The sequence below is a fragment of the Globicephala melas genome, chromosome 8 (genome assembly GCF_963455315.2).
Source record: "Globicephala melas chromosome 8, mGloMel1.2, whole genome shotgun sequence".
NCBI classification, from domain to species: domain Eukaryota; kingdom Metazoa; phylum Chordata; class Mammalia; order Artiodactyla; family Delphinidae; genus Globicephala; species Globicephala melas.
Genome location: NC_083321.1, coordinates 9,649,274 through 9,661,560, shown reverse-complemented (window position 1 = coordinate 9,661,560; position 12,287 = coordinate 9,649,274). Strand labels below are relative to the sequence as shown.

The following is a 12,287-nucleotide window of genomic DNA, read 5'->3' as shown; positions in this document are numbered from 1 at the left end:
GACCATCCCTGGAGCCCGTGCTCTGGACACAGCTAAAGAGTGCAGGAGCCGTCTGCCAGCCCACGTAGGCCAGAGGGCAGCCCCTGGTGAGCCCGCCCCAGCTGGGACAGAACCTCTGGGGGCCACCACTTGCCCTGCAGGCTGCCCGGGGTCCAGTCTCCCTGCAGTCAGATGCACCCCTCAAGACTAGACACGCTCCAGCACCCGACACAGCCCCAGAGGGCTTAGCAGGCAGCAGGTACCTGTCCCTTTCACTGTTTCTGGAGCATCTTCTCATTTCAAAGCCCTGTCACGTGGGGCATCCCATTCATTATGGGAATGGGAGTCCTGGGCCCTCCCCTCAGGGCCCCAAGGATTGCAACACCTTACAGAGCTACAAGAGTCCTTACCCAATTTCCCTTTTAACTTTGGCCACCAGGAAGCGCGGAGTCTAATGATAGTTCTACATGTAGCTCCTGTGAGGGCCTTTATGCCTTACACACGTACAACAATTTCCCTAACCTTCTATTTTAATCTACCTACTTTTTGTTCTGAGGTTTGTTTCTACATTTATATTCCACCTTTTCATTGTTTGTGGTTCCTGTATAGGCACCTGCAGCCTTAGCTGTGGATGTAAATAAATATTAACAAATACAAAAATACAAGCCTCCCTTAGTCCAGGCTCCTTATTCTTCAGAAGAGGTAACTGAGGTCTGGAGGGGTGGTGACTTTCTGGCCTGGGGGTGCTGCCCTTGGTCTGGGACTGGCAGCTCTGGCCCAGTCACCAGGCCTCAGCAGGTAGGGCTAAACGGGGTCTAGGGAAGGTGGGCTTGAGGCTGAGGTGTCCTCTTCTTCACCAGCTGAGCTGCAGAGTGATGGGGACCCCACCCGCCGAGAAGGTGGAGAGCTAGCCACTGATGACTCTGCGTGAATCCGTACAAATGATTGATGCCTTCTTTCGGGTTGATCTCCAGCGAGGGAGCTCGTGTGGATTTTGCCGGCTTCCAAGAGAGTTATGTATCAAGAGTGCAAAAGAGAGGATCTCAGCCCAGGCTCCCTGGGGTGACACTGCTAATGGGAGTGCCTCTCGGGGAGTTCGAGAAGGGCGTGCTGTAAGGAAGGGGAAGGGATGGGCCACCTTGGGGACCCTGACTGTGTGTTCAGCACCAGGTGGGGTGGAGGTAATGGGAAAGCTGGGAGCCTCTGGGGCCTCTCTGAGCCTTGGTTTACTCTCCCATAAAAGGGGGCCCCAGGACTGTTTCCAAGGCCCCTTCTAACCCTGACGTTCCTGCAGTGGGTGTGGGCTTTGGACGGCAGAAGGAAGGACCTGTGTCCCTTGCCTGCTCAGCCTGTTGCTCCTCTGAAGATGTGGGGCAGAGTCTCTGAGCCTCAGCCTCCTCGTTCTTCAGTAGAAATATTTAGCGGAAGAGCCAGATGCCCTGAGCACCTAGTCTGTGACGGGTGCTGGCTTAAGTGTATGACTCACTTAACCCTTGTGACAATTCTGAGGTAGCTACTGTTCTTAGCCCCACTTTAGAAATAAGGAACCATGGCACAGAGAGGTTAAGTAACTTGTCCAAGGTCACACAGCCAGTAAGTGCAGAGCCAGGACTCAGACACAGCCTGTTTTTAGAGCATGTGGAGTGAGAGCGAGGCTGTCACCCTGCATCACTGCTGTGAGGATGGCAGGTGATTAGTCCAGGACATGGGAGGTGCTCAGCTGATGTCAGATGTATCCCGGTGGCCTGGACCTGGCTGTCATCCCTTCCTTCAGGCTCAACTTCTAGCCCATTTTTGGCCCGGATGCCTGAAGCCACCTCTGCCAGGTGGGAAATCTCATGGGCTGACCTAGAGGCTGCTGGTGACACTGGACGGGCCTCCTACAGCATCATCCTGTCCTCTGTGGTTCACACTGACTCTGGTGTCCTGGCCCCCCTGCAGGCAAACGAGGTGAACTCCCATGTCCCACCCGCCCTGAGCTGGAACTCTCTGTCCCGGGGGCAGCCCGTGCCCTCCTCCCTTCCCTGGGAGCTCTCAGCACCCCACCAGCTGGGACCCACCGCCAAGGGGCACTTCTCCCTGAAACCTGCTCCCTGGACCAAGCCCAAGGGGACCTTAGGATCAGGGGTGAGGCCCAGCCCAGGGCATTTAAATAGCAGCGCCCCTGCTCAAGGCCCCTGTCAGGGCTCGTATGTGCTCAGTCTGGCCCTTGCTGGTCAGCTGGAGCCAATCATGGGCATCCGCAGCACCTGCCCAAACCCCAGCACCTGTCGCAGATCACCGTGCCACGAAGTCCCCAGAAGCCCCTCAGGAGCCCTGTTGATGTGATGCCCCCCACCCACCCACTGTGAATGGAGCCCTGGGCTCCGCCGGGACCTATGCAGACCTCTGTGACCTCGTCCCAGCCAGCTTTCGCTGCAGCCTTCCATGGGGGTGCCGTTGTCCCCGTTTTGCAGCTGAAGAAACCAAAGCCCTAGCACAGTTAAGACAGCCAGAGGAGAGGATGGTCAGGGAGAGCGCTGGGGAGCGACATTTCCCCAAAACTGAAGGATTTGAGCGAAGACGGAAGGAGCCATGCCCCCAGCGCTTACGACAGCTGCTTCAGGGGGATGGAGTGGTGGTTTGGAGGGGCCAGGGCTGCCCAGGGGGAGAGGGGGTGTGAAGGAGAGCAATGCTGCAAGGCCCCCGCCCTCCGGGACTCTCGGGTGAGCTGGGACAGGGACGGGCAGCAAGGAATCAGCAGGTGGCCAGGGCTACGCTGGGATGAGGGATCCCATAGGGTGCAGCCTGTTCTGCATGAGAGGAGTGCGGGGTGCTGCCAGGGAGGGTTTCAAGGGGGGCCGACTTTTGGTCGGCCCGAGAAAGATGAGTAGGATTTTGCCCGGCCGAGGAACTGGGGTAAAGAAAGCACAGATTCCAGTGAGGTGTTTTTAGGGAGCAGCAAGTTTGGGGGGTCTGGAAAGGAGGGTGAGGCAGTGTGAGAAGGGGCTGGAGTGCCTCCCCAGCCAGAAGGCAGCCCTGTGCCTGTCTATGCCTGGGATCCTTAGGGCTTGGGGAGTATCTTCCTGCTTCAGGATTCAGAGAGGGCAAGGCACCTGCCCAAGGTTGCACAGCCTGCCTGCCAGTTACTGAGGCCATTAGCTGCTGCCTGAGAGGCTTGGACTTTATCCTGCAGACCACTGGAGCCATGGAAGGTTTTTAAAGTAGGGATCAGCGTGTGCATCTTAGAAAACAGTTTTGCATTTTTAGAGAGAGGAACTCTGAGAATGGTTAATACTTAACTCGGGGGCCTGAACCTCCATCAAGGAAATTGGGCTTTGTGGGTGGAGGAAGAAGGGGGCCTCGGAGTGCCACTCAAGTCCTTCCATCCACGTGTGGGGTTGTCCTGGTGCCTCCCCTCACACCTGCCTCTGTTGGGGGGGTGCCCAGCCAGGGGCATGGGAGGCACCCAGCAGTGCCCCTGTTCTCCCCCGCCCACCGGCGGGGGCGCCACACCTCCCCTGGAAGTGCCCCTGGTCTGGGTAAGGAAGGGAGGCTGTGCGCTGCCCCCACTGAGGTTTCTGAAGGGCACGGACCCTGTGCCCTAGGGGAGGAGAGCCAGAGGTGGTGCTTTGTGGCAGCCCTGGACCAGGAAGTAGCCTCTGCCCTCCCCCATCCTGAGACATTTCCTCCGGATGAACTCACATCCCCAGCAGGGGAACAGGCCCCCATTGTGAAGGGCCGGGGTCTCGAGAGAAAGGGCGTCTTTCAGGCCCTTAAAAATAGCAGCCCTGGGATGTATGAATCTGCATGGAGTCGAGTGGCCCATCCTCCCCCAGCAGCAGCACAGGCGCTGTCGCCCCCCAGCCCACACCGTGACCTGGTGGTGACCAGCTGGAGAATCCACTAGCCCAGGCCGCTGGTCCACCGGCTTCACGCACTCTCCCTCTGCTTCGCCCGCCTGAGCTAAGACCGTCGCTGGCTTTGTCCAGCACTGCTGGGCCCTCTCGTATGGTCCGCACTAGACCCTTAGCAGGTGGGGATAATCGACACTTTACAGATGAGGAAACTGAGGCACAACTAGTAAGTCATACCTTTAGCGGGTGATGGAGCCCGGGTCGGAAGCCAGGCAGCGCTGGGCCTAGGATTCTGCCCAGCTGGGGGCTGGGCCCGGGTGCAGGCTGGAGGGCGCGGGGTGTAGTCCCCAGGCCTGTAATGGGGCACCCGGTGGGGTCAGCCCGCAGCAGCCCTGCCACGTGACCTAGGGGGGACTGGCACTGACCACAGCTGTCGGCTGGGCACTCCCTGAGCCGGGGGACAGAGGCTGCCACTGGCTGTATCACTCCAGGGTCTTGACAGATCTTCAGCCACTTCTGCAGGGGAGCCAGGCTCACCCCACCTCTCCCGCCTGACAGCAGGTAGGGCGGGGCCGCGTGCGCCCGAGGTTGTTAAGTGAATGATACGTGTGAGGTGAGGGAGTTCTAGCCATTCTAGACTCCAAGAGGTGAAGGGCGGGGGTGAGAGCAGGCGATTGGGAAGGGTTCACCCTGCATCCCTGAGCACGAGATGTTCTAGGCTCCTGGCAGGGCAGCCCTCACCCGCCAGCCCCTCTGGGACAGCCCTCCCCTTCCTCTGCCGGGGTCTGGCCTGATTAGAGCGGTGCTGCAGCACCTGCTGGGACCTCTCAGTCACTTCATTTGTGTGAGGGGCCCCTGAGCCCAACCCCACGCTCCAGCTCACCCTCCGTGGGCCACCTGGAATCAGGGAAGGGCTGTAGAGAGCTGGCGGCTGAAATACCAGCTGTTGGCAGCTCTGCCCTTCCCAGCCCTGCTGCCACCCATGGAGTCCCAGCCCCTCCCATCCCGTCCGTCCTTTCAAACCGGAGCCGTTGCGGTCAGCCGCTTGTCACAGACACAGGACTGGAGCCCCAGCCTCCTGCAGTCCCAGACCCCCACCCCCCGGACACCCCGCCACGCAGCTCCGCGCTCTCCATCCTTCTCCTGCTTCCCAGAATCCGTGCTCCGACTCCTCCTTGGAGAGAGTGGGATGATGTCACTTCCTGAGGGTGGGGGGAGGAGTAGGCACGACCCCAGCAGGCTAGCCCGCCAGCCTGCCCGCCAGGCCGCCACCTCTCTGGGAGCAGCCGGGCAGCGGCTGGATGAAGCGGCTGCACCAGGGAGAGGGCGACCGAGACAGGCTGGGCTGGACTTGCTGGCCGGCCACCTGGCTGCACACCCCGTCGCCCACCCTGAGGGCCGCGCCCACCGGCCGGGGAGACTTGGCCACTTCCCGAGTGATGCCGGTCTCCGCAGACACTCTTTTTCCCTGGAGCCGTCACCGGGGAGAGGAGGACTTGCCGCCCACCTCTGGACCAGGTGCCATGTAAGCCTCTGCCAGCCTGGGGGCAGCTGCCCACCAGCACCCAGCCTCCCGCAGCAGGGGTTCCTCCGCACAGCTGAGCGCAGGGCTGCCCCGGAGCCCCTCACCCGTGTCTCCCGGGCCCCCCCCCCGTGGGGAGCCAACCAGCCGGCGCCCCTGCCCTGGTTCCTAGGGCTCTAGGGAGGTGGGGAGGCCCAGATTCCTGGGCCCTCCTCCCTGAGCTTGCCTGTGGCTAACTTGAATTCAGCTACTTCAGAGAGTTGAGATCTGGGCGGTAAAGGCTGCATGGCCCAGGGTGGGTGTGGGAGCGGTGGTCGCCAGGGGGATGGGACACCCGCAGGGCTTGCCCACTGCCCTTCCGGCAGAGGGGCTGGGCACCCCAGCTACACTCCTGACCCCCTGTCTCAACCACGTCCTTCCCTGCCAAGAGGCTTAGCTGTGATTGGGAATTCTGTCTGACGGGTGCAAAATCAAGTCATGGAGCGTGCTCCCAGCATTCCAGCAAAGCACGAAACGGAAGACATCATTCCGCAGATATTTACTGAACACCTACTATGTGCTGGGCGCTCCCATCCTCCATGTGTCCAGCCCCACGCATGCCCTCACCCCCACCTTCCCCAAGGCCTTCAGCCTTCCACCTGCCCGGCTCGGCGCATGCCGGGAGACAGACTCAGGCTCGGCCTGGGAAGCCCTCACCCAACCCCAAGGACAGAATGAACTGGGCAGCAGGTGGTGGGTGAGGGGGCTCCCTGATCCCATGGAAAGGGAGGCAGGGGTGAGCCCAGGTCTTTAAGGGAGCTGAGCAGTTCCTGTTGGGGTGACCCCAGGCAGAGCTGATCCCAAGGGGTCTGTGCCAGTCCTGCGGGGAGGAGAGTCCTCACGGGTAAGACTGAAGCCAGTGTCTGGCTGCTACAGTTTTAGATATTGGCTCCAGGGGGTGGATACTGTGGGAGGTGGATCCTGCCCAGGGATGGGCCTGAAAGCCCTGGGGCTGTAGGGCCTGGGAGAGATGCCTCTGCTGCTGGGCACACCTGACCAGGAGCACGGTGGCCCTGGGTGCCGCAGCAGCCCGGGCAGCCTCAGGGTCCTCTGCTCTGTTTCAGGAGGTGAGCGCCAGGCCCGCTGAGCCTCTGCAGAGCTGCCAGCCATGCCCGGGATCGTGGTGTTCCGGCGGCGCTGGTCTGTGGGCAGCGATGACCTCGTCCTGCCAGCCATCTTCCTCTTCCTCCTCCACACCACCTGGTGAGTCTCGGGGCCACGCCACGGGCCTGGAAGGAGGCCTGCTGGCCATCTGTCCCAACCCTGTTGTGTTCCCAGCTCCCCGGAGTTGGTGCTGAAATGGCTATGCCTTTAGGGCAATACCCCCGTGGAGCCCAGAGACCCCGCCTGGCCACCGCCGGACCTGACCCCAGCACTGGGCAGAGCCGCTGTGCTGTCTGCCCACGGCTGGTGGCTGGGCTGCCCGCTCTCGTTCCCCTGTCCCTGGATGCCCGTGTCCTCAGAGGGACTTGCTGCCAGGTAGACAGGGGTCCTGCTCCCGGAGCAGTGAAGCCCTCCACCCCGCGTCCAGGCTGCGTGCGGCTGCCCGCCGGAGGCCGTGGGAGGTGCGTGGGCCGCCCGGCCCCTCTCACGTGCACGTTCCCCCAGGTTTGTGATCCTGTCCGTGGTGCTCTTCGGCCTGGTCTACAACCCGAACGAGGCCTGCTCCCTGAACCTGGTGGACCACGGCCGCGGTTACCTGGGCATTTTGCTGAGCTGCATGATCGCTGAGATGGCCATCATCTGGCTGAGCATGCGCGGCGGCATCCTCTACACGGAGCCCCGCGAATCCATGCAGTACGTGCTCTACGTGCGCCTGGGTAAGGGCCCCCTGCCGTGGGTGAGGGGGCCGCTCCGGCCCACCCCCACCCCCTCCCTCCTCCTGGGCCCAGCGTTCTTTCGGCCACACGCGATGGGCTGGGCCCTGTGCCAGCACCAGGGCCAGCAGCGAACAGGCAGACTTACTGGGCCCGGTTCTGGACCGGGGGTGGGCAGACTGCGGCCTGAGGGCCAAGCGCAGCCCGCCGTCTGTTTTTTAAATAAAGTTTTATTGGAACCCAGCCACACTCATTCATTTAGTACTTATTGCCTCTGGCTGCTTTTGCATGACCACAGCAGAGCCGAGAAGTTGTGACGGACGTTATGACCCACAACATCTAAAAATGTTATTTACTCTACGGCCCTTTACAGAAAAAGGTTGCCGACCGCTGCCCCGTCTAGGCTGTGCATATCCTTCAGCTGCTTTGTGACCCTTCCCCAAACAGCCCCCCACCCTCCCAGGGAAGCCCCTCAGGGGCCTGGACCAGCTCCCGGAGGACCCGCCTGTCTCCTCTTCCTTGGGCTCGGGTCCCAGCCGCCTCTCCCAGTCACTCCGGGTGGATACTCTTGTGCTCCTGTGGCCTCTGCTAAGTCCTCTTCCCGTGTTAACTCAGGGAGGAGCCATTGTTGGCCTCATTTTGCAGATGAGGAATCTGGGGCCCAGGGAGGTTACTTTGCTCGCTTAAGGTCACATGGCTAGAAAGCATATGAGTGTCAGAGCTGAGATTTGAACCCAAGTTGTCTGGCTCTAAAGCCTGGGCTCTCGGCTGCCACACTGGGATGGCTGTAGAGCTGGGGCTTCCAATGCTGCCCCCTGGGGGGCCGTCAATTCTCCCACCTGCCCCCCTAACCCCATCTCAGCCCTGGGCCCACTGCTCTGGTCTGGGCAGGGCACCTTGGGCAGCTGGCTGCTGGGGCCCTTTCCCTCTCCTGCCTCAAGTGCCAGAGGCCTCCTCCTGGGAATAGCAGTTTCCATGAAATGAACACCCCGTCACCCAGTCCTCACAGCCCTGTACCATGGACCTTGTCACCCCCATTTTACAGACGAGGAAACGGAGGCTCAGAGAGATTAGGTAACTTGCCTAAGATGCGTCTCATCCCAGAGTTCATGGATATAGTTCTCATTCCCGAACGAACAGAGAAACGCCTCTTCGTCATGCACCTTTGCAGTCACCTTCTCAGGGGGACGTCGGGGCCTGAGGGCACATGAGTAGAACCGGTGGTGGGACAGCCACACCCCCTGGGCCCTCTGCGCCACGAGGCCTGTGTGGCAGGGGCGGCGGGCAGTCTACTGTGCTGGCCAGGCATCCTGTGACAGGGGGAGCCGGGCCCAGGTTCCAGGGCCTCCCGTCCTTCAGCTGGGGCCCTCTTCTCCTTGCAGCCATCCTGGTGATCGAGTTCATCTACGCCATCGTGGGCATCGTCTGGCTCACCCAGTACTACACCTCCTGCAATGACCTCACTGCCAAAAACGTCACGCTCGGTATGTTGGTCGGCCCGGGGGTGGAGGGGCTGGGGCCAGCCCTGACCCTAACCCTAACCCTAACCCTAACCCTAACCCTGGCATGGAGGGCACAGGGCCAGGTTAGACAGGGCAGCCCCGGGATGGAGGGGACAGGGTCAGCCCTAACCCTAACCCTAACCCTAACCCTGGCGTGGAGGGCACGGGGCCAGGTTAGACAGGGCAGCCCCGGGATGGAGGGGCCGGGGCCAGCCCTAACCCTAACCCTAACCCTAACCCTGGCATGGAGGGCACAGGGCCAGGTTAGACAGGGCAGCCCCGGGATGGAGGGGCCGGGGCCAGCCCTAACCCTAACCCTAACCCTAACCCTGGCGTGGAGGGCACAGGGCCAGGTTAGACAGGGCAGCCCTGGGGTGCAGGGAGCAGGTCAGGTTAGAGAGTAGGAAGCTCAGGCACTGTGAGAGGGAAACAGTTTCCATGAGGACGCCAGGCAGTCTGCCGTACCCCCTTGGGGAACCCTGGGTTTCGGGGGCAGCAGGCACAGTGCTGCCCAGGGCTCCCGAAACCCACACAGCTGTCTGCTCGTGCCAAGGATGGGCCTTGGGGTCACAGCTCAGCCAGGGGGGACGGCTGTGTGGCCAGAGGCTAGGGCCAGGGCCTTTGGAGCCTTGCTCTTGGGCCCCAGAAGCAGTTGGGGGCAGGGAGGCTGCAGTGCCCCTTCTTCAGAGCCAGAGCGGTGTCCCCAGCACCATGACCCTTGGCTTCCCACGGCCGCCTCCACAGGGATGGTTGTCTGCAACTGGGTGGTCATCCTGAGCGTCTGTATCACCGTCCTCTGCGTCTTCGACCCCACGGGCCGCACCTTCGTCAAGCTGAGGGCCACCAAGAGGAGGCAGCGCAACCTGCGGACCTACAACCTGCGGTCAGTGGGCCGGGCGGGCGGGCGTCCCCCGCGGGGTTTGCCGACGGTGGACAGAGGCCGGCCCCACGCCTCTCTCCCGGCGTCTAAACCTGTGTGAGCCCGGGCGCCGGCCAAAGGCTTACCTCAGGTTCCTGGTCTGTAAAGTGGGAACCGCAGTAATTCCTGCCTCGTGCTCTGCTGTGAGGTTTAACGGAGTGATTAACACCGTGCTCATGGGAGGTTCGTGCTCAGTAAATGGTAGCCACTGTCGTCATCTTCAGCGCTAACAACACGAGAATAATGGTAGGAAGCGCTCGAACGGCGGGCCAAGCATCGCATGTATTAACTTACAGTAGCTCGCCGAGGTAGCTGTTAGCGCCATCCCTGTAATATAGAGGAAGAAACAGAGGCACAGAGAGCTTATGTGAGTTGTCTGAGGTGACACAGCCGGTAAATGGTGGGGCTGGGGTCAAGCCTAGGCAGCCTGGCTTTAGAGCCCTTGCTCTTAAGCACTCGGCGAGGCTGCCTCTAGGGTTAAGGGGGCTGGAGGAGGTTAACCAAGGAAGGCTTCCTGGAGGGGAGATGTTTTGCACAGTGTTTTGGAGAAGCGGGGGAGGCCGTGCCATGGCAGAGAAAATGCTGGAGGACGTCCAGGCACATTCACAGGTTCCTGTTTATTGAAAGAAAAAGAGAGGGGGTGCTTCCAGGGTGGGTCACAGTGACTCCTATATATTGAGCTTCTGTTCTGCATCAGGCCCTGCACTGAGCCCCTTCCGCCATCCGTCTGTTTAATCCTTTTGCCAACCCTGGTGCGGTTGTGACACCCATTCTAGAGATGAGGGGTCCAAGTCCCAGAGCGGGCAGGTCACTTGCCCCAGGTCAGGCTGGTGGGGAGTGGAACTGGCACTCCATCCCCAGCCCAGGGCAGCAGGGTCAGGAGCCCTCAGCCAGGGGAGTGTGCTGCCCAGGCCCCTACCCCACCCTCGCGCACCTCTGTGTCCCAGCTCCCCTGGGCCCTCCGCGTCAGCTCGGCACTGTAGCCAGAGCCTTACCCGTGCCTGGGCTGGCCACCTCCCAGCCCCAAATGCCAGGTTTTGGAGCCAAGGCCCCGGAGCCTGTCGTTCCTCCGGGTGCAGCTGGCCATGACCACCAGTACCATTCTGCTCATTCCAATCACATGCCCCCACCTGGCCTGGTTTCTGGGCTCCTGGGGCCCTGGGGAAAAAACTCTCCCCTCCCCAACTCTGGGTAATTGCCTTTGGGGCCCAGGGCAGCCAACGCCTTTGCCGTTGGGAGTTGTCGGTGGCTGTCATCTGAATTAGAACGTTTTCCAGCGGTGCCGGGCCCTGTGCGGGTAGTGAGGGTCCTCGAGCTCACAGGTCCCCACCTGTTGTGGTTTGTCCAGCTCTCGAGCGGGCTTGGGAGGGCAGCCCAGGCCACAGCTGGGTGGCTGTGACCACCTCTCAGGCTCTTCCCCACTCGCCCTCCCTCTGCTCTGAAACCAACAGACAGTTTTTCTAACAGGGCCGTTTTCAAGCCTGCTGACCCTGTTAGTTTTTCTAACAGGGCCGTTTTCAAGCCTGCCTTCATCCGCTTCCAGGTTTGGGGCTGTGCACAAGCCCTACTGCCTCACACCAACGGGTTATTTTAGTCTCTGGGAGTCAGGGAGCTGTTTAAGTCCTTTGCTCTTTCTCCTTCCAGTGAAATCTGCTGGGGTTTGGGGTGGGTTCTTCCCACCACTACTTCCTGGAAGCCTGACCTTGGATTTTTGCGGAAGGAGTGTCTGCCCTCCCTTCGCTTTAGTGAGCCCCAGGGTGGGGGATGCTGGATCCATGAACTTTCTGTCCAGACTTTATTTATTTATTTATTTATTTTTGGCTGCGTTGGGTCTTTGTTGCTGCGCGCGGGCTTTCTGTATTTTCAGTGAGCGGGGGCTACTCTTCATTGCGGTGCACAGGCTTCTCATTGCGGTGGCTTCTCGTTGCAGAGCACGGGCTCTAGGTGCGCAGGCTTCAATAGTTGTGGCATGCGGGCTCAGTGGTTGTGGTTCACGGGTCCTAGAGCACGGGCTCAGTAGTTGTGGCTCACGGGCTTAGTTGCTCCACAGCATGTGGGATCTTCCCAGACCAGGGTTCGAACCCGTGTGCCCTGCATTGGCAGGCGGATTCTTAACCACTGCGCCACCAGGGAAGCCCACTTTCTGTGCAGATTGAGTGTGTCTCTCCCTGTCTTGGTCTATGTAGCCTAACTGATGCTTTCGGCCAAATGTGTCATTGGCTCCATCTGCCCCCTGGTGGGCATAAAGGGTACTGCAGTAGAGTATACAGCACTTAACATCTGCCTGAGGGAAGGGAGGAAATTCTCTTCGAATGTTTAAAAGCCAATTTGGTTAGAAAGGGTTAAAGAACGTGATGCTCTGGGAACTCAGCTTGGCCAGCATGCTGTCCTTTCATCAAGTCCACAGTAGGGGGGACGTTGGCTTAGGATGTGAGGCTGCCCAAGTCCCTTAGGGCTGGCAGGTCCCAGAAATAGCAAATCCCTTGCACCGTTTCCTAACCCCCTCCTGTAGCCCTGGAAGGCTCTGTGGCTTTCCCTGTCCTTGTGGCCCGTGGCCCGTGGAACCAGGGTTGGGAGCAGGAAGCGGCCCTTAGTTGCAAAGAGGAGCCGAGAGGCAGGGGAGGGGGGACCCGGTCTGTCACTCCTGATGGATGCTAAGTGCCTTGCAGGCAC

The 12,287-nt window shown here is 60.7% G+C and overlaps 1 protein-coding gene across 8 annotated transcripts in view; it reads left to right on the top strand.

Moving 5' to 3' along the window:
* Window positions 1–12,287, top strand: part of DAGLA (diacylglycerol lipase alpha) — a 62,500-nt gene that overhangs the window by 29,121 nt on the left and 21,092 nt on the right. For 4 of the 8 annotated variants that reach the window (XM_070046109.1, XM_030833963.2, XM_060303105.1 and 1 more), the window contains 4 exons: window positions 6,441–6,579; window positions 6,985–7,196; window positions 8,576–8,677; window positions 9,440–9,578. In XM_070046109.1, coding sequence (XP_069902210.1) covers window positions 6,485–6,579; window positions 6,985–7,196; window positions 8,576–8,677; window positions 9,440–9,578 — 548 coding nt within the window. In that variant the 5' untranslated portion in view covers window positions 6,441–6,484. The other 4 variants (XM_060303106.1, XM_060303103.1, XM_060303104.1 and 1 more) reach the window with 4 other exon arrangements.